The 27,388-nt window shown below is 36.8% G+C and overlaps 2 protein-coding genes across 3 annotated transcripts; one reads left to right on the top strand and one right to left on the bottom strand.

The window, feature by feature from the left end:
* Nucleotides 1-5,175: 5,175 nt before the first annotated feature.
* LOC6038226 lies at nt 5,176-6,898 on the bottom strand. Its single transcript, XM_001848002.2, has 2 exons — nt 6,338-6,898; nt 5,176-5,457 (listed from the first exon to the last, which is right to left on the bottom strand). Exons 1-2 carry the CDS (start codon nt 6,842-6,844, stop codon nt 5,260-5,262), a joined length of 705 nt encoding a protein of 234 aa, XP_001848054.1. The 5' UTR covers nt 6,845-6,898; the 3' UTR covers nt 5,176-5,259.
* Nucleotides 6,899-11,122: 4,224 nt separating this feature from the next.
* LOC6038227 (peptidoglycan-recognition protein LA) lies at nt 11,123-25,446 on the top strand. 2 transcript variants are annotated; one of them, XM_001848003.2, is made up of 5 exons: nt 11,123-11,720; nt 24,010-24,225; nt 24,294-24,526; nt 24,593-24,799; nt 24,874-25,446. In XM_001848003.2, the coding sequence occupies exons 1-5, from the start codon at nt 11,384-11,386 to the stop codon at nt 25,033-25,035; spliced, it is 1,155 nt and encodes a 384-aa protein (XP_001848055.2). In that variant the 5' UTR covers nt 11,123-11,383; the 3' UTR covers nt 25,036-25,446. The 2 variants fall into 2 exon arrangements, with proteins under 2 accessions (XP_001848055.2, XP_038118224.1); XM_038262296.1 differs by lacking the exon at nt 11,123-11,720 and adding an exon at nt 16,981-17,850.
* Nucleotides 25,447-27,388: the final 1,942 nt, after the last annotated feature.

Below are 27,388 nucleotides of genomic sequence, written 5' to 3'. Positions count from 1 at the left end.
AGCTGTTAATCACACTACTTGTTGAAAAGAAAAAATAGTGACTGATGTTTCAACCTTATTAAGAGAGAAGTGTTAATACAAAGTCTGCAAACGTGGGCATTTTATCGTTTCGTCGTCTCAAAAGTCTAACAAAATCTTAACACGTTTAAATAATGTTACTAACTGTACCAAAACTCGTACCAAAATTGTCAATTGCAACACAACTGGAGCTGTTCAGAAAACCTTCGTCCTCCTCCAGCACCATCACAATAAGACAATCGCTCCAAAACCGCATGTTAACTAAACAGTAATAACAAAAAAAAAAGGAACATGCACAAATCGTGCAAATCGATTGGACCAACGCAACTTTTGAGGTAAAAAATCCGAATAAAAAACTGTGTATTCAAAGCAAAAGTTAGTCGTCATCGTTCAAAACCAAGCCATCAATGTCATCTCGAACCGCCAGGTTCAGAGTGGTGATTGCTGCATTGAAAGGTTGGTGGTGAATAATAATGGGAAAAATTAACAAAAAAGTAGGTGTGAATCAAACATGCAAACTATACAATACTAGCGAGTAAGAGCGAAAGTGTACATATCAATCGATGTTTCCCCTTAAGGGCAGCGCGCGGCTACGAATGAACGGTGAAATACGCCAAAAGAAGCAAAAATCAAATTTTATTAAATCAAACAAAACCACACTAACAGCGTAGTTTATTCTAATTTTCAAATAAGAAATCGTGGATGAAGTGAAGCAAGAAACGCGGGGAAAACATAAGAAACACATGTATTATGATGGAAATGTTTTCAAAACCATACAGAGTATAAGCACGTAGAACTGCACTTGTAAAACGGACGACAAAAATGTATAGTATAAGATCAGCAAAATGGAAAATACAGAAGCAAACAGAAAGTCCGAGAGCTTAGCACAAGATAGTGAGCCACCAGCGAAGTGTGGCCCCTTGAGCATCCATAAATTTGACAATCACCACTTTGGGCTCTCGCAGAAAACCAAAAAAAAAGAAAAAGGAAAGAAAAACTCCGAAAATCATTCAACTCACAATAATCGTGTTAGACGTTAAGAAGCGCACCCACACAAGAAGTAGAAGATGAAAATGGCGAGGCGTTTGCTCAAGGAAATTGAGAGTATTATTAAAAAAAAAAACAAAAATGAAAACAAAAATCTTGGATTTGACGTTAAGACAAGCAGCAATCCACCTCGTGTCAACCCCACTTACTACATAAGAATCGTGTCGATCTACTTAGCGTTTTAGTGCGTGTAACAAAATCCAAAGAAAAAAGAATGATAAAAACTAGTGTGTAGCGATTTTTATAATTCCGGTTTTATATTTTTTAAGGGTAATCCGCTCTCATGTGAATGGGGCAAAAGGGGGATTGTTTTATAACGAGAAATCAATTCAATGAATGTTACAAATCAATCAAAGGAGGATCATACAAAGGATTTTAGATTACTAGAGACAACATGGAAGAATCAACAACAATCTTGAGATATTAATTCAGTGTACATCGTTCGTTCGTTTCGCAAGGGAGCATTTTACTCTAGAGACAAAAATTTAAAATAAAACAAGAAAATCTACAGTTAAGCTGCACGTCACAATCACGACACTTCTTAGTCGTTTGTTATCCGTAACTAATAGCCTAAAAAAACAAATGTTTACACATTATCACACATTTTCCACTCGAACTCTAAAACAAACTAAGACTCGTGAAAGTAAAAAGATACTAGAATAACCCAGCCGATCATTCATCCACCGGTGACTTAAGCAAGCAACACTGTACTGTACTGTTCAACCCCATATCGTGTCGTTAACATTAGATAGGAATCGAAACCAGCAGACAATCCGCAACACAGTGTTGTACACTTCTCTACTGAATTTTTAAAATGTGTCTAACAAATCAGTTAAATTGTGTGCTTTTTATAATCCATTTTGTTATCAGCACACGCAAAACGGGACAAAAAATCTTAAAAGGGTCCCATTTTCGGAAATCAACCCAAACTGTAGCTAGATAATTATTTATTTCATGGCTGTGATAAAGAATTGGTTCATATCTTACCTAAGGCTTTCCAGCTTCAACTGCTTTATTTTAGAAAAATGAAATTTTATCAAGGTTTGTTAAGGAATTATTGAAAATCAAGACAAAACGAATTTTCCTAAAATCTCGGATTTAACAGCAATTTCCTGAGTTATTCCGGAAATTAATACAATTTAAAAAAAAGTGTAACTTGAAAAAAGTTTGAGAACATCAATAGCAGGGCCGGCGATATCATCATAAGCACATCTGAAAAAAAAATGACAACTAAGATCAAAACTGGCACCATAATAACATCACAGACAAACAGACGCAAATCTTTGAGCAATGTTATCGAAATTCCATTGATCCAGGATTTAAAGATAAGTTACTCTTATTATTGGTTAAAATTTATTGAAAACTTATCCTGCACTTATTCACCAAATATTGTACAAACGAAAATCGCATTCACTATAAACTGTACTAAAAATTAATTGAAATAGTCAAACAAAAAAAAATCATGAGTCTCCTGACTCGTCTCTATTTTTTCCAAAGGATCGTGATTAATGAAAAACAATCCTACAATAAGGTGATACTACTAATTTCATACCAGTCTAAAGTTGGTCTAAAGCCTAGCTGGAAACACCTTAAAGTTTGTACGAGTTTTAAACTATAAGTTTTCTTCATCGATCACATAACATTAATTTAGTGATTAGTTGAAAATCATGCCAACACAAAATTAAATTTATTTTTTATCTGAGTTTTGAAAATTAAAGCGATATAAAAACAAAAAAACTGTTTTAGTAAATATCTCTTTTTGTTTTTTTTTTCCAATTTAACATCGTTTTTTGTAAGTGGATGATTTTAGTGGAAAAAAACTTTTTCATATATTAATTTCATTACTTAAATTTAAATTACAGTAATTATCCAATAACTAACTTAATTACTTGAATTATAATTGAGCAATATATCCTAATTCTTCAATTATATTAATCATATTGCATATTCATTGCTGCAATTATCCAACCATTATCTAAAATTACTTTAATTCCAATTGAGCAACCCGGGCAGACGGTAATAACAAAATTCATGCCATTTCAACAACAAATACTGTTAAAATAACAGAAAGTGTTATGGAATCTTCTTGAAAAATCCATTTTTGCATAAGGGTTTAATAACAGTTTATGTTATCATAACAAAATTTGTTATTGGTCTGATATTGGTTGAAAGCCAAAAAAAAACTTGGGAATAACATTTTTTGTTATGGAACAATAACTCCAACTGTTATTGGGATGATGGGATTAGTTGTTAAAATAACAAAAAATAATAACAAAGATTTGTTCGAAGAATAACTGAAAATGTTATTAGTCTGTTATTACAATAACAATTCAATAACAAAAAAATCATAATGACGAATAACAAATCTTGTACATAAAATGTGTACATAAAACATAAAATGTTATTGGCCTAGTATTTTCAAATATCAAAAAATGTTATTCGCAAGTTATTTCCGTCTGCTCGGGAATTCACTCAAAAATTAGCAATTTTTTAAGTTTATATTTTTTTTTTTTCATTTGAATGTAACTTTGTGTGTAAATTTTCTATGACCAAAGAAGTCATTTTGTGCCATAAGTTCGTCCATACAAGTTTGCAAAAAGGCTATTACAATATTCCAAAATCTGTATCATGAGAATTTGATGATCGATTCAGTGTCTTCTGCAAAGTTGTAAGTTTGCTAAGAATTTCTTAGAAAACAAATTGTTACATTCTAAAAAAATATTACCCATTTTTTTATTCGACCTTCCTTAACAACAAAAAATGCAAAATTTTGAGTTATGGCACAAGTTGGTCATAAATCATTTGGCAGTGTTGCCAATTTTTTAAAAGGGTCATGATTTTTGAAAACATGATTTTCCTTATGATTTTTGCAAGCGAAAAGTACTTTACATAAATTTCGATATCGTGCATCGTTTTCGAGTTATTTCTATTTTTAGGAAAATGAGGATATCCACAAAAATATTGATAACGTTACTTTTTTAACTGTAAATGTTATGACCAAGCTTGACCAACTCTGATTTTTTTTTTTTTTTTTGAAAAAAAACAGCTGCCAAAATTTTATGAAAACTTTTATGGACTTACTTTTTTGATCATAGAAGTACATGCGAAGTTTCATCCAAATCAAATATAAAATAATCGTTGTCTAAAGTCTAAGAGAATGGCTCAATTTGTTTCGCAATTATTTATTGAGTTAAATAATCTTTGCCTTATTTATAATTTCCGTGATTAGTTTCCAATCATTCAAATTGACCGTTTATTTTTTGATTCAATTATGTCTTTATGTTTGTGACAATTTCATGCGTCATTATTGCCAAATTTGTTCATCGCTTGGTTTATACCTAGTTCTCGCAAAATTAAAAACAAATTAAATATAATCCCAGCCCTGCTCATGAAATAATCTACCAAACACATACATGGAATTTCAACAGTAAACAAAAACAACAACAAAAATATACTAAGTTGATTACTCAAAGCTTCTAACCATGTTTGCCCAAGAAAGCAAAGATCGTATTTACACCACTATCTATTTTTGTACAGACATACCAGAAAGAGAGAGCAAAAATTTACAACAAATCGCTGTAGTCACTATTTTTGTGCATTTTACCAACAAACAAAAACAAACCAAAGGTGAATCCTCATTTGACAGCTTGCAGCTTGCTGCAGAACTAGATATTCTGAGCAAAACCAAACCGTAATAAAAAAAACACCGTTAATCCAATGCGACAAATACAACTACTAGCAATGTAATGTTAAAAATCAAAGTCAAATCTCGATGTTTTGAAGCAAGCGCAAACACACAAACACACAAGCATTTTTGGGCTCTAGCAACAAAGGCACTTAGATTTTAAAAGACGTACATATATTTTACAAAAAAAAAGCTTGCAACTTAAACAACTCGATGTACACGAGCATGCGAAAGCAGCAAATCACACTTTCTTTACTATTGACTATTAAAGCATCAACAGCAAAAACAACAACAACAAAAACACACACATCATTGTAAAATGACCGAATTGTACTGTGAACGTGGTTAACTATTTTGAGCATAAGTCGAAAATAAAAACTTGATGAGAGAAAACAAACAAAAAAGATAATGCAAACACCATGGTATTCAAGTAAAGTAACATTTTTATTTCTCAGTCTTATCACACTTAAAAAGAAAACCGGTCCCAAATCATTTCTCGAGAAGTTCTTCTACTCCTTGCTGGTGAACAGCTTCTCCACCGGCAGTTGCAGCGGGTTGAGATTCGAATCGGCAAAGAGCACGTCCAGGGCGGCATTGCTCGAGCTCACCGGAACGGAGCTCATCGGGGGCAGAATGTTCTGCAGGCGATTCCGCAGCAGGGCGGCGTTCTCGTTGTTGTCCGATTGGCGCAGCTGGGACCAGGTTTCCTTAAAAAAAAGCAAGTTTAAAGCTGGGTTAGATCTCCGCTGAAAGTGGAGAACACTATAACATTCTCTATAGTTACAGGAGCAAGTTCTACTCCAGCTCTCTAAAAAGACTCGACTCCACCGATTCCGATTTTGACTCCAATAACAACTACCATACAAGGTCTCGACTCCGACTCCGCAACCGTCATTTATACTTTGAATGTCTTCAATTCGTCACCGTCGTGCTAACTTGTCCTACGTGTATTTTGGGCCAAATTGAGTTAAAACTCCATTTTGTGCAGCTCACAATTTCTCACCTTTTGACCTTCACAGATCCACAAAATTCGATTTCAATCCTGAGATAGTCAATAGATACCGGAAAAACTCCGTGCATTTTTGTCACTTTCCATTTGAAAGAAGTTTCAAACTTGTCGTGCTATCTTGACACAGCCTGAAAATTGATGTAAATGCGACAATTGGCCAATTGGGATTTCAGTTCAAAACACGTTTGACACAGGTACGAGCTCGACTACCGTAAACATTTTAAATTATATTTCGGGACTCCGGCAATCAAATTTAACCAAACTTCGGGGCAATGCACAGCATGATCAACCAAACAAAACGTGTTTGTCATTGTTTACATTACATGCTCTTGTTTTTGTTTATTCAATGTCAAACATTAAAACTCATTTTTCTCGGAACGTCAAAAAATGACGTACGACAAGATAGCACGACGGCGTCGAGTTGATCATACCAATAAGTCTCAGAAGTTCTGTACCAGACCATCAAGCAATTAAAAGCGCAAAGCTATACTGCTTCAGGATCTTCCTGGCAGGACGTTAACATTTCTAAATCTATAACACAGTCTCTGTTGAGAGAGAAAGCCGTTAGTCCTACCCACCTCATAAACCTCCTTCAGCACCTTCGCCGTGGCCTCGTTCATCTCCTGCACCGGATGGCCCAGCATCATGTTGGACAGATTCAAATAAAGCAGCCTAAAGTCCACCCCATTGGCGTTTTTCACTGCCGGAAACTGCTCCGTATTGGCAATCACCTTCATCGCCAACGCCAGCTCGTTATTGCAGGTGTCCTTCAGCCCCGCAGACTGCATCAGCTCGCACCAGTTGGTGACCTGCACAAACTCCGCGCAGTCCCCCATCCGGGCGTACACGCACTCCTCCGACTTGGTGGCAAAATCGTTCACGAACGCGTCCAGATCGATCCGTCTGTACCGTTCCAGGTACTTTGTGGTGACGATCTTATCCGGCTGCTGGGACCCGAACTGCTGCAGGGCCCCATCCAGATGGCTCCTGAAGGGCCGATTGTCCAAGCTGGTTGGCGCCCGGATGTCACCGGTGGTCGTGTCGACCCGGTTGTCACCGCCGTGCTTCGTGTCCTCGTCGGCCATGGCGAGCTGGAACTAAACGAAAACGTTTAGAAGTTCAAGAGCAATGTTTTCAAACAGTAAGAATCTGGCGATCAAAATAAAATGAACAAAAACAACAACACATTTTAAGACTCAAATAGCACAGCTCTACCGAACATGCGCAGTGTCACGTAAGCCATACACTTGTAAGGTTCCCCACGTGTTCAAATCGACCGTTATGTGTCGCTAGAATAAGGTAAGCTAGAGGAAAGGTAGAACCAAGCGCTATGTTTTATTAAGGTGAAACGGGAAGCCAATCTCTCTTCAGTTTTTGGAAGCACCTTTCAACAAAATACCGTAAATAACAAAAGTTATTTATGTTCACGACGCAAAATAGAACGATAGCAATCAATATATCATTTCCTGAAATTGGATTTAGTTGACAAGAAGTTTTATAGAAACTATAGTCCTCAATTAGGACATGTTGGAGACCTCAGTTCCTGCCATACTTACTGTCGACTAAAATCCATTTATACTTTTCGTCTGCAACCCAACGATGTTTTATTATTTACGGTATTTTCCTTTAAACTAATCTACAAACTCGATCCTGCTTCGGTAGCTTAGGACGCTTTGATTCATATTTCTATAGCTGTCAGTCCAAATCTCCATATCGTTGCTGTCATGCTCACTTGTCGTACGTGCATTTTGGGCCAAATTGAGTTAAGAACGCCATTTTGTGCAGCTCACAGTGAGGCATTGTGAGCTGCACAAAATTTGACCGTCACAGATCCCAAATTCGATTTCAATCCTGAGATATTCCATAAAAACCGAAAAAACTCCGTGCATTTTTGTCACTTTTTATATGAAAGAAGTTTCAATCTTGTCGTGCTATCTTGACACAGCCTGAAAATTGATATAAGTGCGAAAATTGGCCAAAGGGATTTCAGGTCAGAATATTTTCAGTTATAGCTCAGGACACCAGCAACCAAATTCAACCAAACTTCAGGACGATGCACAGAATGATAAACCACACAAAACGAGTTTGTTATTGTTTACATTGCGTGCTTTCGTTTTTGTTTATTCAAGGTCAAAAATAGAACAAAAGTTTGAATGCCTTCCCTGAACAAGCCATTTGTTTTAGGTGTCAACTATAACTCTGTGGTTCCCATTTTTTTACCACCCAGTGATTCGAACGGCGAGTAGATAATGATTGGAATAATTTAAATATGTTGGAAATCAGTTTGTATAATTGATATGACGAGCCTCCAACGTCTATAAAAACTATTTGTGCCTATCCGTTACGTAGTGATTGCTTATCAATTCAATATGCTACGAATTCAATTCAGTGTCACGCCCACAAAGAAATATTGGAGTTCTTTGAAGTGCGCTATCTAAGGATAACATATTTATTTTGCATACTTGTATTACTGATTGATAAGCATTGGTAAACTACAGATTAGAAATTGTCGTCATTCTGGGTTTTTTACGTAATTTTACACGTTTTTGCGAACGGTTTTTCATATGGAATGAATTGGAACAACTATATTTTTTTGTTGAATGCATTTTATATTGCTGGTATGTTTTGAAAAGAAATAACTCTAAACAACACGAAAACGAACAAAAATAACTAAACAGCTCGATTAGTGCAAATTTTTCGAAATTGAAGTTTTAAAACCTCAATAAATTACTGTCCCTATTCAGCCTTCCTCGAATATTTTATTGAAATCAACATAGAGTTACCCTCCAAACCAGGCCTGCAAAAAGTTTCCAACCCAGCGTACACATGAAGCAAACCAAAATGTCAGTTCACTGCTTGCATGTGACTGTAAGCCTACTGTGTCCGTTCAACCACTGCCGCCTGACTCGTGCCGGTCGGCTGCTGGAGAATGCGAAACGTGAAAAAATGAGCTACACTCACTCAATTCGTGTCATATGAATGACTCGTAAAATCCTCTTTAAACACTATTTTGACTATTTTCAAACAATTGAATGGTTGTAGACTGTGCAAAACACTTGAAACAACCATACATTATATTCAAAATTACATTTCCACGCATAAATACGAACTTTTTGTGTAAAAACTTGTTTCTTTATGTGTGTGCGTGCAACGTCGAATGAGCGTTGGTCGACTACTGCCTCGCATTGCAGCTGCTCAATGAGCTAGGGCACTCACGACTGCGCCGGGTTTGTTTATGTCACGGTTTTGCGGTTCAGTGACTGGATCTGAAAAATTCGTGTCAGCGTCGCCGTTTTTCGCGTCATGACCCCTGACATTTTCAGCACTGCTCCAAACTATGATATTCCAATATAATAGTAAATAGCTCATAATCCCATACAAATTGCAAAACTACTAAACCTTAACCAAAAAAAAATCCAATTTACAGGTGAGTTTCTCCTATCATAATATTATATTAATACGGAATTTACCACAAAGTTAATAATGGTCCAGATTTTGCTGAATTTTGAATGTCAATAGCTTTGAAAACCATATTTCTTAATTCTTTTGACATAAAAAAACTATCTCTTGTAAAAAGTTACAGTTTTCAAGAATCAAAGTTGTACTTTTCGGTTCACATCTTCTAACCGAAGGTCAGTTTAATAATAGAGGCAAATTACGATATTCAATCTCTCTGTAAGAATCGAACTAAGTAAATACAGAAAAAATGTGCAGTGGTAATCCTACAGGCATAACCATCATGACGAAGAACTTCGGACACAAAAGTAAATGAAATTTTTAGAGTTTTTAATATTTGCGTTTCTTGACCACAAAATCAATCACTAAATAGTTATTTCGTAAGATCTATTTATTTTTGCTCAAAGATGGTCTCATGGTATTTTGACGTTTGATAATAATTAAAACTTTCAAACGCTTCTTCAGCTAATCGTAATGGCAAAATTTTCGGGCCAGTTGATACGAAATCATTTCATCAATTCTCTGTTAAACTTTCGGCATTGAAAAATTTTCAAGAAATATTTTGCAAACAATAAAATTTACTACAAAGAGTCATTCTGAACCACACAAACCCTAGAGCTTGATACCCATTTTGTCCCAAATCTTATGGTTCCGCAAATGTCCCCTTATCGGAACATCCCCGGGGCCTCCGGCCACTCCAGGTAGTGACAACTACTGCCAAAATGTCAAATTTCATGTCCAGTAACAAAATCCCTAAAGTTTGATACCCATATTGCCCCAACTCTTATGGTTCCACAAATGTCCCCTTATCGGAACATCCCCGGGGCCTCCGGCCACTCCAGGTAGTGACAACTACTGCCTAAATGTCAAATTTCATGTCCAGTAACAAAATCCCTAAAGTTTGATACCCATATTGCCCCAACTCTTATGGTTCCACAAATGTCCCCTTATCGGAACATCCCCGGGGCCTCCGGCCACTCCAGGTAGTGACAACTACTGCCAAAATGTCAAATTTCATGTCCAGTATCAAAATCCCTAAGGTTTGATACCCATATTTCCCCAACTCTTATGGTTCCGCAAATGTCCCCTTTTCGGAACATCCCCGGGGCCTCCGGCCACTCCAGGTGGTTGCCGGTTCCAATGATCAACTCCCGCTCACGCCGGCTGGCATGTCTTGGCGTGTCCATGCCTCCAGGCCATCTGCTCCCGGGCCTCCATGCCGTCTGCTACCGGACCTCCAGGCCATCTGCTTCTGATGTTGACTCGTCGACATCCAGCAACAGAATGAATTTTCGGGACTGACCGAGCCGCTTTTTTAGGTCGGGGACGTATGCCCCGCCTTTTTGCACCCATTCTCCTATACCTCTTTATTCGTTTGTTGCCGACGATCCGAAAATTATGAGGTGGGGGTGATTTTAGATACATCAATCTCACGTCTCTCGATTGACTGATTGGGAAACGTTTGTTCAACCAACCAGCGTGCGCTAAGAAAAGGGGTAATTTGCCGAGAGGGGAAGGTGAAACCAAAGCGTTTCATTTCGCTTCGCGAAATTTTGGATTGCTACCCTGTATAGAGCCCTAAGACGAAGTTCTTCGTCAAAAATTTGTTGCCTGCAATAAACCTAACCTAGCCTAACCTAGCCTTCTTTACAATCACATACTAGTGTTAACACAATCCCCGGACAATCATTGCATAATATATTGCATGTGATCTAGCGGGTGCTTCTCTACCTTCAGTTCAAGTATTCTACCTCTTCAATCCCACTTGGAGAAGTCTCTCCCCTCAACCAAGATGACATGCCACCATATCACAATTAGCTAAGCGCCGGAATTTCCCGCGGATCGAGCTCACACATGAAACCCCGATCTCAATGTATTCATCATCCGTACGTGCGACCGCAGAGCTTTTAGTACCTAACTGGCCGGTTTACAGAGCAGTGTGCATACAGAATATCCGCGCCGCTATCACATTCAACAATTCAATACCTCACAGTGCAAACATTCACCTTTCCCGCGGCGTTGATATTCGTTCGTGAGTGTAATTATTGCACAGTTCTCGTGGAACCTTCCATCGGATTAGTGCGGTGTCTTAACGCGGAAATTGTGACGTTCTCACAAAGTCTCCGTTCCTGAAGTCGTGAGTTGCGTGCCAAAAAGAAACACCTCCCATGGATCCAAACACCCCCCAACCGTCGGCTACTCCACTGCCCGAATCGGTGGCGAATGCCCTGATGAGCATTAATCCGCGGTACAACAGCTTCCACCAGCACAATGCCATCCCGAGTATGCCGGGCAACAGCTACAACCAGGATTCTGGCCACGGGTCAGCAGCGGCCAATGGCAACGGGAGCAACAATGGCAACACCAGCGTCCAGCCCGCCACGACCAGCGTGATCAATCTGTCCAACTCGAGCGACGTGGTCATCGGACCCATGACTCAGTACCAAGGTGCTGTTACGATCTACCAGTACATGGACGCTACCGTTGAGGCGACCCGAATTGCTTGTAAGTATAGTCCGTTGCTGTGGACAATCACGTACAAACCCCTTCTCGGAGGGGGGTGACATCTATGGGCCAGGTGACAATCGATCAACTTGCGTCAACAACAATGTCCCTCCGGCCCGAAAGTGCCGACCATCGACCGCGATGGACATTTCTGGTTCCATGGGACTGCTGACGATCGCGGATATACGACGACGACGACGACGTGATCTGCCGGGTTAATTATTGCAAAATCGTGCGTACACCTTGGACGGACAGTGACGACAACCCGATGGGAGAAATCCGTTGCGCGATCTATAGACAACAATAATTGCAAGTGAAACGTGAGATAATTTGATGATTAGTGCTGGATTAAGGTTTATCGCGCGCATATCAAAGCGGAGGAAACCACCGAACTTGCACGTTGGATTCTTTTGATATTAGTTCTGGGAAGTTAAAATCACCTAAAATTAATGTTAGAACTTATATGAGTTATATTTTTGGTATTTGATAGATCTTATTCTTAACTATCCAATCAAAAGAAAATAAACTGAAATTATTTTTTCTGGTGTTCACTCCAATTTCGAAACATGTCAACTGAAATCGAATGAATAAAAAGTTCCATAATGCAACAATATTCATTAATTAGTCACAAATCAATCCAATGCAAATACAACCGGTTTAAGAAATCGCGTAGTTTTAAACAGTTGAAACAATCAAAATCCCCTGTTTGAACTCAACCGCAATTATAGATTACGTCGTCACGCGCTGGACTAGCGTAACACATAAACTCACCCAACACAATACTGAAACGAAATGTGTCCTCACGACTCGTGATGACTTTTCGCGAAACTGAGATTTTACTAATTTGAAACAACAATTAGTTGCGAAAAACAAGATTGCTTTGTTGCACAACTTTGTGTTATTCTAAAAAAACGTATTTCAAATCAGAAAAAATATAGGGTGTATTCATGATTGATTATATGTTAAAAAAATTAAATCTTAAATCTAAACCTAAAGAATAGAAACCTGTTTGATTATGATTATCACACACAGTTAAAATATGATTCAATTGCATCATATGCAATGATAAATCAAAACCTCTGTAATGCCACTGTTTCAGTCTAAATTGCGGTCAAATTACGTCATAAAAGGGGGTTAATATTCAACCTTTCAAAATTTACACTTTTTTTTTAGCTGTGTATGTTGGAGGTTAATTTGTTAGTCATTGAATGCAAGCCACAACCAAGCATGATAGGTTTCATATGATGAAAAGGGTTATTAAAGTCCGTAATCCTTGATGAACTCATTTGATTACTCATCGTTAACTATAACTTTTGCAAATATGTTTAGACACTTCATGAATCGTGTGGAATATTAGTATTTAAACATATTTATCATGAATGGCCTGAAAACATGAAAAAGTCGAATGTCTAAATTAGTGCACTTTTGAAGACACCAATCAGAAGAGTGAAGAAATAGATATTTTATTTTAAAATATCGCCTTCTGCGACAAAACAAAATTCAAATATTCTTTTTTTTGTGTAATAATTCAAATAATAAAAAACTAGGAACTCGGAAAAAATCAGATTTTTTTATTTGACTTTTTATTACTAAAAAGCAATTTTCCAAAAGCAAACCTCAAAGCTTTCTTTTTGCAAGAGAGGCAAAAAATTAGAAAAAAAAATGTCAAACGAAATAAAAAAAAAATCTGATGTAAAACCAAATTTGCAATTCAAAATTACTCTACAATACACATTTTTTTTATAAAGTGCACCGTTTTCAAATTATAGGTATTTTTATGTAAAATTTTTCGATAAATGTTCAGTTTTTGGAAATTCAAAAATACTTTCTATAAATTGAAAAAAAAATCCTACAATTTACACTTTTTGAGTTTGTTGATCGGACTGGTAGTTTCTGAGAAACACCAGTTTTGAAAACTATTGGTTCGATTCTCTATGTTAGAAGGTGAAATTTTTGTGAAATTTTTTCTCTTTTCTTTAAATAATAATTTTGGAACTCAAAAATCTAGCCCAACATTTGAAAATGTCCAAAATAAGTGGATTCAGCCATTCAATACGTTAATTTTGAATTCAAATTTTCAAATAATGTTTAAGGAAAAGAGCAGAAAATTTCACAAAAGATTCATTTTTTAACAATAAAATTTGAACCAATAGTTTACAAGATTTCGCGGGTTGGAAAGCAAGCGCTAATTAGAAATCACCATAATACTGAGCAAAACTCATTTTTCACATAATTTAAGTCAACAAATTAAAAAAAATATACGGAATTTTCTCAGCTTTTAGAAAATATTTTTAAAAGAGGTGCTTTTCCTTCAAAAAGTTTCGTTAAATTGCAAAAAACTAAAGATTTGAAAAAGGGTTTTTGAAATTTCATTTGACAATGTTAGATTCTTCAAAAAAAAAATTTTTTTCAAGGATTCATATCGCATTTATTATCCACATGAAAAATCATCCTAAACTTTAGCGCAAAATAAGCCTTTTTGCAATTCCGTCGTGAAACTACTTACTTTTCCTGTCATTCTTGAACGACTAAATAGTAGAGGTGGGCAAAACCGCTCTTTTTTAGGAGCCGCTCATTTTCGTTCGCTCATTAAAAAGAGTCGCTCTTTTGAACGGCTCTTTCACTCTTTTCAAAATTTGGATGAAAAGGTTTTTCTATAATCGTATGATTTTATAAGTTATTTTACATTGGACTTTTTACAAATAATTTGATAAAAAAAATTTAAAACTGAAAACGAGAAGATGCCCTTTAAAACGTTAGGTCTTGGCGGTCTCTAGGTCAAGATTTCTACTCGAACCTATACATTGAAGTAATTGAATGACATCCAAACTTAAATCTAGGATGCTGGAAAAATTGCTTTTAATTTTAAAATTGCGTTTATTTCTGCAAGAATTGAACTAATGCTGATATTTTATTTGGCAGCAGGCTTAGCCGAATGGTTACGCTGTTCGCTTTGTAAGCGGATGATTCTGGGTTCGATTCCCATCTGCTCCAACCTTCTATCGGATGATGAAGTAAAACGCCGTTAAGTCATTCCAGGTGTAGGAGTCGTCTCCATGCCATAAGTACAAACAACACACCAAACCAAGCCTACTCCGGTGGAATCGCTGGCGGCGGTTGGACTCGCAATCCAAAGGTCGTCAGTTCAAACACTGGGGAGGAAGGTTACTTGGAGTAGAAAGAGGTTTGGGTGCTCTCCCCATTCAAGCCTTCGGACTCCTAGGTTCGAGCAGAAACTTGCAATAGAGACCACAAAATACCCGGGGGTCGTAAATGTGGATGGTTTGATTTTTTTTATTTGATATTTTATTTGGAGAAAACATTCTGCGAACTTTTTCTACATTCTGATTTAATCAATAGAGTCTGTAATTGCTAAAAAGATTTTTTCCAAAATCTCTAAATTATTCAGTGAATTTTTGGTAATATTTTACAAATTATGCAATTTGAAATGCTCAAATTTGTATTCCGGTAATACTTTAATGTACAATAGTTTTTTTTCATATTGTTTAATAAATCATTTACTTTTGGAATTAGTTTTCATAAGCATTGAAAAATTTGAAATTTTATTTTCAATTCTCAAAAACAAATTCAATACTAATTTTTTAATTTTTTTTATTTACAATAAAATATTTTTATAACAAAAATCATGCCATTTCGAGCCGGATTTTTCAAAAGACGGAAGTTTAAAAAAGAACCGCGGTTCTTTTTTTGTGAGCCACGGATCTTTCGCTCTTTTTAGTGAACCGGCTCTTTGAGCGGCTCACTCTTTTTTTGCCCACCTCTACTAAATAGCATACTTTTCTGTACTAGAAATAACAGAATCGAATAGCAACACTTTTCAAAATAGCACTGAAATGGGTGCTGAAAAGTTGAACTTTTCAGCACTTGTTTCGAAAAGTAACACTTTTAACATTTTTTGATTTAAACGATTTATTGACAAAATACATGAAAATTTGACTAAAAATTTCACTCAATGGGTTTTTTTCGGAATTGCAAAAAATGTTGTATGGAACTCGTTGCTAAACTTGATTTTTTCAGCACTCTTCGTATTTATCCAACTCGGTCTGAAAAAATCCCCTTTTTGCAACTTGTTGCATAAACTACTATTTTAGTCCCCGGAATTCTTACAAATAAATAAAAATTCTATAAATGAATGAAAAAAGTCAAACAAAAACCATTTTTTGTGATTCTTTTTTCTGAAAATTTTAAAGACACCAAATCGATTAGAAAATCCTTTCTCGAGATACAGAATCTTGAATATTCACAGTTTGAGTAAACAAACCTGTTTTTCATTCGATGATCGATCAATTTTTTAAGTTAACTTCAAAAATGCTTGATAGAAAAACTATTTTCTATCGACAAATCGACAAATTAGAAAAACGTAACGCATCGCGTAAAAAGAGGTTTCTCTGTATATTTTTCATCTGCGCATCCTTCAAGGGCTCATTACTGAAAAACAATGAAAATTCGATTTTCTGCAGAATATGTCGGATGTCGTGACGGCTGTCATGGCCAATTACAAACTAACACGAGTCATGCTCATTTTGTAAGAACAGCCTTGTGTGGAAAAGTGTGATGAAAAATTGCTTCTTTTGACATAGTAAATGCATAAAAAAGTGCCATAAAAAAATTAAAAATCTAAAAAAAATGCGATTTTTTAGAGAATTACTCAAATGCGCAAAAAATATCTTTTTTATCTTATTGGCCATAAAACCCAAAGTGTCAACTTCCGCGAAAAGCAAACTGGCTGGAAGCTAGATGGAGAATGATGTTTCAGAATCGTAAATCCTTTAAGATTTTCTCTCAATGTGTAGCTTAGCCATTAAAAATATGTTCACAAAACAGCACTAGAGGTGGCTGCACTTTTATCGTTTTCTCTAAGATGATCTTAGATTAAATACTAGACAATGAACAATGCAACACAAAAAAAAGTAGAATGCAACCCCCACCTTCTGGGATGTCACCCACACCTAACACACAGGAACAACCAAACTGTTCATGGTGACAATGCACACAAAATACATAATATACGATGAAGACGTCGAGGGCACTACACTGCTAAAAATGTTTTGTCTTTGAATATTTTTATGTCTAGTAGAAATTTTATATAAATCTATTTTTGGTTTTGTTTAATGAATATTCAACCACTTATGGTTTAAAAGTTGTTTGTTTAACCTCCAAAGAACTACTTATCCATCAATTTTTGTACTGTACACAAAACCCTCCCCACCCTCGTATTGTTGAGTAGCCGTCCACTCACGCGGTTTACGGCTTAGTACTTTCCACGTTCCAGCGAATGCATCGCAATTTTTCGCCGTCAACGCGACTCTACTATAGCCAGCCAGCCAGACTGAACTCGTCGTTGAAACGCCGTGCACGCACCACACTCCCTGGTGGTTTGTATACATTTCATCGTTTCGGATTAACGAAAATAAACAGGTCCGCCGGGCTGCGAAGTATCATTCAATCGACGACCGTCCAGTAATGCGGTACAACATTGCGAAAACAGCTGACGCAGGTCTACAGCACGCGCCGTGACACGTCGGGAAGAGAAAGTCCGCGGATTATCCGCATTGGTTAAACAAGTCGCGACCTATAGCTGTGCTAACCAGAAGAAAGTATCAGCAAACACGGCTAATTCAATTTGGAGCGGGTTGAATAAGCCGTCAGTTATCCGTAATAGCCGGCCTAAACGCTCGGCAAGAAGAAGGTTTGCAACTGTGCCGCATCAAACAGTTCTGAGAGCTGATGCGGTGACCAGCCTGTTTGGGGACGATCCCACCGGAAACCGTCAGCGTTTTTAGTTACGCCAATTGAATGTAAAATATGCAAAATACCCAGTTCGTCCGTAACCGAACGTGAACAAGTGAAGTGCAGTGCGGTGTGGTCTTTCAGTGAAATCAAACGTGAATCATGAAGCTGCTGCTAAAAATCCACAGCAAAGATCGTCACTATTTGACTCTGCAGCGGAAACGTAAATACTACCGACGAGTGTCCAAGTCATCGTCATCGTCTTCGTCAGCTTCATCCCAGTCCAGCCTGGTCAACTCGTCCTCCTCTCCAGTAGACATCTTTGGCAGAAGTGCACCCTATCCTGTTCCGACGCCAGGGGCTTATTCCACGGCTAGATGTGTGTATTGTAGTGCATTGTAAAATAGTTTTAGCTGAAACATTGAGCCTAGCTTGAACGTAAATTGGATTTTTCGACGCACATCGTGTTATTTATAGACTTCAATGTTTACAGTTTGTTGTATCCATCAGCGTTGTGTGTTTGTTGTTATTGTTACGCTGGATTCTTTTTATTTGCCTCCCTCAATTCCTTGTAGAACAAGGTTGATTGCACTTGAAATTAGAGCATTTCACAAATCCATTTTAAAGTACTTAGCTGCTCAATTTGTCTTAGGATTATCTTATTAACTCAGCTCATGTGTTCAATTCTGCTAAAAAAGGTTCGCAAAAGATCAAATTTGGTCGGACTTACTTTTGTTTAAATTCTTTTACGAAAAAAAAAATACTTCAGCATTTGAAAAATTATTTCGAACTGTTATATATTCTACGAGTTGTAAAAAAGATATTTTTTTCTTATCATAGGTAGAAACTTACAACTTTGCCAGCAAATCTTTTTACAAAACACATATTCTCGCTTATATAAAAATAGAACCAAAATAGTACACTCAAAATATTGTTCACCACAATGTTGCATGAAAATACAGGTGATTTTTTTCCATTTGGATGTTCATGCCAAATCTACGTGAACCTCTGGAGGCTAGGCTGTATCAATTTCCAAGTGTACCAATACAATCATACGCCACATCACAAGAATTTCACGTTAAGGTTGCAGCCAATTCACGCAACCCATACCTGATTGGAATGTGAATATCATATGATTTTCTACTGACTTTTACAGTGTGGGAGGTTGGGGGTGAGACGTTTTCTTCTTCTTTTTTTTTTGTTATTTATGATCTCAAATGAATAAAAAAATGAGTTGTTCTTTTAGCATTTTATTTTCGCAATCGCTGTTCATATTCACTAATACACCATCTCAATTACACCACAACACTCTATACAATACACTATTTTTTTTCTGTCTGGAAATTCCGAAGGGCATCTCACAAACGCACCCATGGTTCCGGCGTTCATGCTGCTCGCGGGGTTCCCTAACCTCCTGCCGTACGCGGCCGACGTTTTCGCCATCAACTTCCTAGCATCGTTGGCTCCCTGGAGACCTTGATGACCTGGACCGACGTCACGAAAATCATCGTCCACGAATGATCCTTCGCCTGGGGTTGGGCACACCCGGGACCGTTGAATGTTTCCACTTCAAATCGATGATCATATCAGCAAGCGACGGTCGGGTTCTAACTTGGTCCACGAGTTTTCTGTGGCGATGACCGAGGCAGCACACAATCATTCCCGTAGAAAATTTTCGGCCCTGGTTCAATTGGGGAGGGCTTTGAATTCGGGCTGTCGTGGAAAAAAACCTGAAAATACACACAAAAAAATATTTCCGAATGTTACATCATTTATGATGTAACACTTTTGCACGTCATTAAACATTTAAATTTAAATTTAATTTGATGTAAATTTCCAACAAATTATACGTAAAAACATGATTTTACGTGTGATTCAACCGTTTACGTCGAATCTCAAGTTTACATCAACTGAATTTACATGTGATTCATTTTTTCCGTGTCGGGTAATTTCACATATTTTTTTCTGTGTAGAACATAAACAGAAAAATAAATATTGATTTTCCAATCCTTGGCTGTAATGATTTATTTCACTTACCAGAATACGGCAACAATTGCCAAACATTTAATCCGCCAAACGAACTGTTTTAATTTTAAACGACGGAGAACGTCAACTCTTCATCCGTTCGACACGACAATAGTTGCTCAACTGAATAGAAATTTGCTAAGTGCCGATCGCCAAGGGATGAAATTTTCAGACAGGAATTTCACGCAACCTTGACTGAATTTTCACCACAATGTTGCATGAAAAGGTGTACAGATTTTTTCCATACCAGTTTCCATGCGGATGTTTCATGATTCTCATGCAAACAAAAAACCAGCTGACTGCAAGCCACGCCTCCAAATTTTCAGGCATGGATTTCACGAGGCATTCGGTTGTGTGAGTGTAAGCTGCGTGAAAACCAAGCAGAGTTGACATGAATGCATGGTGATAGTTGCACGACTCATGTGAAACGTTGTTTTGGACCAAAAATTGGCTGCCACCGGAATTTTCATGCAGCATCGTGGTGAACATTATTTTGAGTGTATGGAGACCAATAAATAGTGTAGCCAAATGATTTCTTCTGGCAAAGGTAATAGAAGTAAATAGAGCATCCAATTTCCCGTCCCGGGAAAACAAAATTCCCGGGAATTCCTGGGATTTCCCGAAAAATATATTTCCCGTTTCCCGGGAAATTTAACGAATTCCCGAAATTCAAGTGGTAGTATACATTTTCCTAACTTTTTTTGAAAATTAACAAAAAAATGAAATAACCTAACTTGATTTTATTCATTATTCATTTCAATCTACTGTTCATATTACACAAATCAGCTCGTCTGTAAATTTCATGTCAATGTTTATTTTAGAAAATATTCATTTCTGAATAATTTACAACTGGACATAGATTTGCTTATTTGTTGGGCATCTAAAATTACAATACTTTGGAATGCTAACTTGTTTTTCAACGAAAATTGTTGTTATATCATTTGAAAATAAGATTTCAACCCATTCCGGCCATGATAAAAATTTAGATTTTTCAACGTTTTTGTTCACCGTTACCAAATTGGATTAAAAATAGAGTTGATATCATAAAATTTTTCAAAGAGGGTTGTACAAGTAAAATTTGTTTACTGGTATTCGAGAAACTACAGTTTGAAGCACTCGAGCTACCAAGGGGGCGTAAAACGGTGAAACATGAAAAACATGTACCGTTTCATTTAAACCACTTTTTGCACTAAGAAAATACCTTTAATCTAATTCATTAATTAAATACCATGTATCAAAAATCTTACCGAAAATGAAATTTAAAAAAATCATTTAAAACAACTTCGTATCATGTGAAAGTTCTCCAAAGAACGCAAGCATATTTCAAAAACTCGCCTCAAATATTTTTTTTAAAAATTGAGTTGTGATTTCATAAACTAGTGTTTCAAGTTAAAAAAGCACAGCATGTTAGAATTTAAGGAAAATTCAAATCGAAAAAAATGCAATGAAAAACGTGTACAAATTTTCTAATCCATTTGGTGTCTTCAGCAAAGTTGCAGGTTATGGTTAGGACTCGAAAAAGTTGCACGGAGAAAAAAAAACATTTTCTGAGTTTTTATTTGCATTGAAGTTAAATTGCCAAAATTTGTATTTTTTTTAATTTTCGTTTAGTTTTGCTATGTTTTAGGGGACTAACAAGGCAAAAATGTGATTTTTATAAAATAAAAAAAAACTAAATATTGTCCATACAAATTTTGAAAAAAAATTTTAGATGCATAATCAAATTTGCAATCGAAAATTACTAAAAAAAATTTGATAAACTTTTTTCGAAAAAAATCAGGTTTTTGCATCTAATGGATACTTTATGAAGGAAAAGCGCCCCTGCTAAAAAAATAAGAATCCTTGAACATTTCCTACAATTTTATTGTTTACTTTGCTGTTTGGACAGCTGGTTGAATTAAAGTTTGAATTTTGTTTAAAAATGAGTGTTATCTTATTATTCACCTTTTTTTAAACTCGCGAAAATTAGAAAACTTTTGGTTCGATTTTCAGTGTTTAAAAATTAAACCTTGGTGAAATTTTCTACACGTGCAATAAAAATAAAATCAAAATTTCGAGAGTAACTTTTTGAAAGGGCCAAAAATACTTATTATGGTCTTTTTCAAATGTAGATTTCGAAATTATTTTCAACAAACAAACAGTAAATTTTTTTGAAATTAAATATGTCTTTATTGAACATTCTTATAATAATTACATTTCTTTTACATGATAAGTGGTATGGCCTAATGCTCTTCATCTTTGTTGTATTTTTCGTTTTATTATTAACTGATCACATTTATTTATTTGCTTCAAATTGTTTTACATCATTGCATTGAATTGAATACATTTGGGTAAAAAAGAAAAAAAAATCACTTTAACAACTAATCCTAACTTAAAACTTAAAAAATAAATTCAATGAAATATTCAAAATCACTAGAACGAGTAAACTACGAACTGTATTTTAAGATGAATGCTCCAAGAGTTCTTACTTGCTCCTGGCGAGTTTTGCACCCACGCAGAGTTGTTGTCATCTCGATGAAAATGTTCAGAAGTTCTTGTGGTGAAAACAGGTCACTACTGCCTTCACCCGTTGATGTTGGTTGGTTTTCCCTCGGTTGCTGACTGAAGCCTGGAGGTGTTGTATGCTCTGCAACTCTTTGCCGCTGATTCAACGGCAATGGCTGCAGATTTGGAACCACTCGAACAGATCCTGCTCCTGGTGACGCCAAAGCAGGAAAATCCACGTCCGTGTATGCTGGTGGTGTTTTGCGACGATTTGGTTGGTGCCTCGTCGTCGCTTGCTGCCGAATTTTTACAAACTCAGCACGTTTTGGGCAGCTTCGATTCTTGGTCGAATGGTCGCCGCCGCAATTGAAGCATTTGGCTTCAATGTTCTCGTTGATTGTTTCGCAAGCTTGAGTTTTGTGCTCACCTCCGCAGGTTGCACAACGACTCTTGATGAAACAGTTCCTTCCACCATGTCCAAACTGCAAGCAATTCGAACATTGTGTCACGTCACGGTGCACTGGGCGATAACGTTCCCAAGTCACGATGATGTTGAAAATTGCCCGAACTGCTTTCAGCTCAGACGGCGTTGTCGATCCTCTCTCGAGATGAACCAGGTACAGTTGATCACGATACTTGATGTCCTTGTTGTGTCTCGTCATCTTGAAGACTTCGATCACGTTCAACTTAAGAGTTTTGAGCTCTTCTTTCAGCACACTCACATCCATGTCGTACAGGCCTCGGAGGACCTGTTTCATGGGGCGTTTACCTGGATCGTCATGGCTGTAGTATTCAATCTTTGTGTTGTTCAGGAAATCCCGAACGTAGTTGTAATCCTTTCTGGTAGGTAGCAGAATTTTGAGTCCATCAGCACACAAGCGAATGGAAGCTCGTAAAGCACCAGATTTGATAAACCCGGTCAGCCACTTTCGCACCGAATCCGATGACGATGTTTTCACAAAAATGGGTGGCAACTTTTCCCGTCGTTCAAATTCTTCCTTCTCGCTCACGTCCACAGGAGGGTAGCAAACTGGTTTCCAGACGACTTTTGAGCGTCCTTGCTCAAGCTGCCTGGCTTTGCAGGTAGCGCTTCGGCATTCTTTAGCTTCTTCAAATCTGCCGATCCTGCTGGTGAGGACCGCCTCTTTTTCTTGCCCTGAGGCATTTTTGCACTTTTTAAGCACTTTTCAGGAGCTAAAATCCAGGAGTACCACACTGAATGATGGTCCACAAAGGAATCACAAACAAACAGTAAATTTCACCAAAGTGTCATTTTTTAACTTTGAAAATCAAACCAAATATTTCCGAATTATCGCGAGTTTAAAAATGTTCCAAAAACTTCAACTTTAAATTTGTTAGATGCTATGAGGCTGTTTCTCAGCAACCAACTGTCAAATCAATAAAGTCAAAATGAGAATTTTAGGGGTACAGCATCTAACTCCAGCGTGCTTCTAAAGTTGCCACATCAGCACTTTGACGTTTAAAATTGAATATAACTTGAAAACGATGCAGTTTGTGAAAAATAAATTTCGAAAGTCATTTTCGACAGCAGATTTGATTTTGCTTTTAAAAATGACTTTTAAGAACATGTTTGTATTATTTTTCCTTAATTTTGTTTCAAAAAATAAATCATATCTCTGCTGCCCTAAAACATAGCAGTAAAAGACAAATAAAATGATCGAGAAGAAAAATTCCGAGGACCGTGTACCTATTTTTTTTATAAAATGTTGTAGATCATGGTTAGATAACCTACAACTTTATCAAAGACACAACACCGATCAGAAGGTCCCTTCTCAAACTCCATATTTTCGATTATTCAATACCCATTTTATATGACCATCCCACAAAATTGTATGGAGCCTTGTACGGAAAAAATGATGCAAAATGGCTTCTTTTAACAAAGGGAACGCCTGGACAATGTTACACCCAAACAAAAAAGACAAAATTAAAATCTACAAAAAGTACGAAATTCTAGAAAACACTAACAACTCAAACAAAACGAATAAATGAGACTGATTTTGTATTCCAGCCGGTCGTAACAACCAAAGCCGCGGCCTTCCCTCCACGGGGGAGGCACCCTCCGTGCTGCGCCAGGAGCGATACTTCCTGTACGGAGCCCTAATCCTGTTCGTGATCATCGCATTCTCTACCGCACTGTACTTCGTGATCAACCACATGCAGGGCAGCGAACCGACGCCAAGCCAGCCCCCGATCCTGTTTGGCGACAGCTATGCGTCGGGAACAAGTTTGTAGAAAATTTGGGGACGCGGCTCGACAACAACCTATGATCATTTTAGACTAACTTTCTTGCAGTTCCAAATCTTGGCAATGGCCATCTAGTCATCGACCGCCCAAATTGGGGCGCCCAGAACGAAGTGCGGGGCCGCTATCCGCTGTTCCCACCGATTCCGTACGTGGTCATCACCCACATTGGAGTGCAGTCGACACCCTGCCTGGACATGTACCGGTGCTCGATCAAGATGCGGACCATCCAGGATGCGGCCGTGGCCGAAATGGGACTGCCGGACATTCCCAACAATTTCTACGTAAGATTTGATTTATACTTAAGTGCTTAACATTGCAAACTAACCGTCTTCGTTGTGATCCCACAGCTCGGCGGGGACGGCTTCATCTACGTTGGCCGCGGGTGGAACATTTCCAACGCGTACTCCAACCGGACCCTCTCGATCTGCTTCATGGGGGACTACATTCGCTACGAGCCGAATGAGAAGCAGTACTCTGCCCTGCAGCACCTGCTCGCCCACGGAGTGGCCACCGACCATCTGACGAGGGACTACAAGCTGGTGTCCCACAATCAGGTTAGTATTTATCGTTATCGTTAACATTCTTGCAATCAAGAGTTAACGACGATTCTCACCCCTTTCCTTTGCAGACCAAAAACACCAAGAGCCCGGGACCGTACATTTACGAGCGAATCTCCAAGATGCCCCGGTGGTCACAGTGCGGAAATCCTGGCTACATTCGCTGTGGATCGGAAATCGGACTGCCGGCGGTGTGGGATCAGGACTTTCCCAAGAGGAATAAAACTGCTTAGGGGAGCTAGCTAATATGTAAGGCATAATACGTCGCGCATTCATGAATCAACGGCACAGTATTTGTTGTTGTTATTACTAGGTTATTACTACATTTTACATGCTCAATATAGATCATTTTGAGATCCTCAGTGCAGCAAAAGTAAACGAGAACTTCTGTTTAAAGAGTCAGCTTTATGTAGCAAAGTATTGTAAAGAATTAAGTATATGTGATAAAACTATCCCGTGCTACGGATTTATTACTTAGTGTTGCTGGCATAGTGGTATACGCAAAATATTTCATCATTTTTAATACTGTACTAGATGAATGGTCAAGTAAACTTTACGAAATGTTGAAAAAAGGATAAAAAATGATCAGTTTCTAATTGTACATAAATTGTTATACATTCGTGAATAAATATTTGTCATAAATAGGTTCTAAAATAAAATGACTTTTATTTAACATAAAATTAAACTAAATAATTCTCGACGTTTCGGCAATTTTGGCTTTCCTCCATATAATCCTTATATGAAAAGCAATTTTCAGCATAGCTTTTTCCATAGGTCTCCGCACAACCTTGCAAGCTGATCATACAAAATAGGTATGCAAATCTTAAGAAGGTATTTCCTTATCGATTTGTATCTTTGGCAATGTTCTAGAAATCAATATAGAACTATTCAGACAAAATTAGTTACCGTAAACCGGTATGACATTGATAAATTGAAGTTTTTTTTTGCAAAATCAAAACAAAGATTTAAATATAAGTATTTATAGTACATCAAGAAATTGTTTTCAATAAATTTGTAAAAGTTTTAAAAAATGAGTAAAAAGTGAACTATAAGTAATTATGAAAACATTGATAAAAAAAATCTTGTTAAGGGTGCATGTCATGTTTATTCCAAACTATTAAAATAAGTTTTAACCGGAAAATAAACTACATTATTGGATTCTTTCAACATTTTCACCATAAGAGCAGTTAAAACAGATACAAGTTTTAAATGTTATTGAAACAGAATTCGAAAATATCTTAAAATGTCTAGGCATTTTCAGAAGAACATATTTTGGAATAAAAATAGTTAATGCTACAATGATGAATTTTGTGGCAATATAAATTTATATTTACCCATTTGATCATTAGAGTTATTGACTTTGAGGTTGGCATTCATTTTACTAAAAGTGAATTAACCCAGTTAACGGTGCACTTCAAGCTTTTGCATCAAGATTTTTGTTACAAACATTTTAGTATCTTCAAAACTAAGGGAATTATCGATATAATTTTGATTAATCCCCTAAAGTACTGTCTGCAAAATAACATAATACAAAGTTTGACTATTTTTACAATCAGATTGTTTCAGGATCGGGTCCGTAATTTTGACAATTTAGCAATAAGAAGACAGCAAATTCTTTGGATAATGTGTGTGCACTAGGGTGCCCAGAATATGGGACTTTTTCTCAAAACCTCGCTCCACAAGCTGAATATTGTTCCTTGGGCTATTTTAGGACTCTGGGCAAAATATGAGCAATATCGGTCAACATTTACCCATTGATACTCGGGGGTGAAGTTTGCATGGGAAAATTCGAAAAATGTATGGAAAACTCAATTTTCTTACTGTTTGGTCTGCACGGTGCGCTAGTTCCATCCAAATATTCTTAAAAGTGAGATTCTCATTGGAAATTTAATGCTTTACAGCAGGGGTGCTCAAAGTTTTTGGAGGCCGGGCCAAATTTGAAGCTCAAATGAGCACGCGGGCCAAATAAGATATTAAAAAAAATTATGTTATTTTAATTTACAAGGCTATAAAATACATCTGTCAGCTGAAGTTTTGATTTTTTTGTATTTTTACAATGGTTTCGGTAATTAAAAATAATAGAAAACATAATATGGCTGTTTTTTTTGTTATGGTAATGTTGATTTTATTGTTTTAGGTATTTGAAAAAAAAAAGTTTTTATCTGAATTAACTTGTGTTCTCGAAACAATTTTAATTTTTTTTTATATGTATTTCGAAAATGGTGACGTGTCATCTGCCTAGTTTATGTAACGGCGTAATTTTATCTTTAAATTTAATGTGACTAATAAAAAATCGCTTAAAAGCCAGAATTTCAACATTTCAACAAAAAAATGTTAGAAAATGTTCTAAGCACCCATGAAGTTGAAATGCAATCATTATTTTTGAAAAACGTAAGATTCGACAAACAACATTTCAGCGAAAAAACATTTATTCATCGAAAATTCACTAAAATCATTTTTTTTTTTTGTATACCAGAACATGCTCAAAATGATTCTAAACGCAGAGGAATGCATTTTTAATAGATTTCAGCTGATTGAACTCAAATTTCTAGGGATATTTTAAACAATTTTGAAAAAATATTTTTG

Source organism: Culex quinquefasciatus, chromosome 3 (assembly GCF_015732765.1).
Source record: "Culex quinquefasciatus strain JHB chromosome 3, VPISU_Cqui_1.0_pri_paternal, whole genome shotgun sequence".
NCBI classification, from domain to species: domain Eukaryota; kingdom Metazoa; phylum Arthropoda; class Insecta; order Diptera; family Culicidae; genus Culex; species Culex quinquefasciatus.
Note: the sequence above shows the minus strand (reverse complement) of the source record. Positions and strands in the feature narration are given on the sequence as shown.

Excerpts from the sequence above, each read along its gene's own strand:
- LOC6038226 (XM_001848002.2), bottom strand. The coding sequence starts at position 6,844 with ATGGCCGACGAGGACACGAAGCACGGCGGTGACAACCGGGTCGACACG. Across the intron at positions 5,458-6,337 it reads TGCTGAAGGAGGTTTATGAG|GAAACCTGGTCCCAGCTGCG; the intron begins GTGGGTAGGACT and ends CTTTTTTTTAAG.
- LOC6038227 (XM_001848003.2), top strand. The coding sequence starts at position 11,384 with ATGGATCCAAACACCCCCCAACCGTCGGCTACTCCACTGCCCGAATCG. Across the intron at positions 11,721-24,009 it reads TGAGGCGACCCGAATTGCTT|CCGGTCGTAACAACCAAAGC; the intron begins GTAAGTATAGTC and ends TTTGTATTCCAG. Across the intron at positions 24,800-24,873 it reads AGCTGGTGTCCCACAATCAG|ACCAAAAACACCAAGAGCCC; the intron begins GTTAGTATTTAT and ends TTTCCTTTGCAG.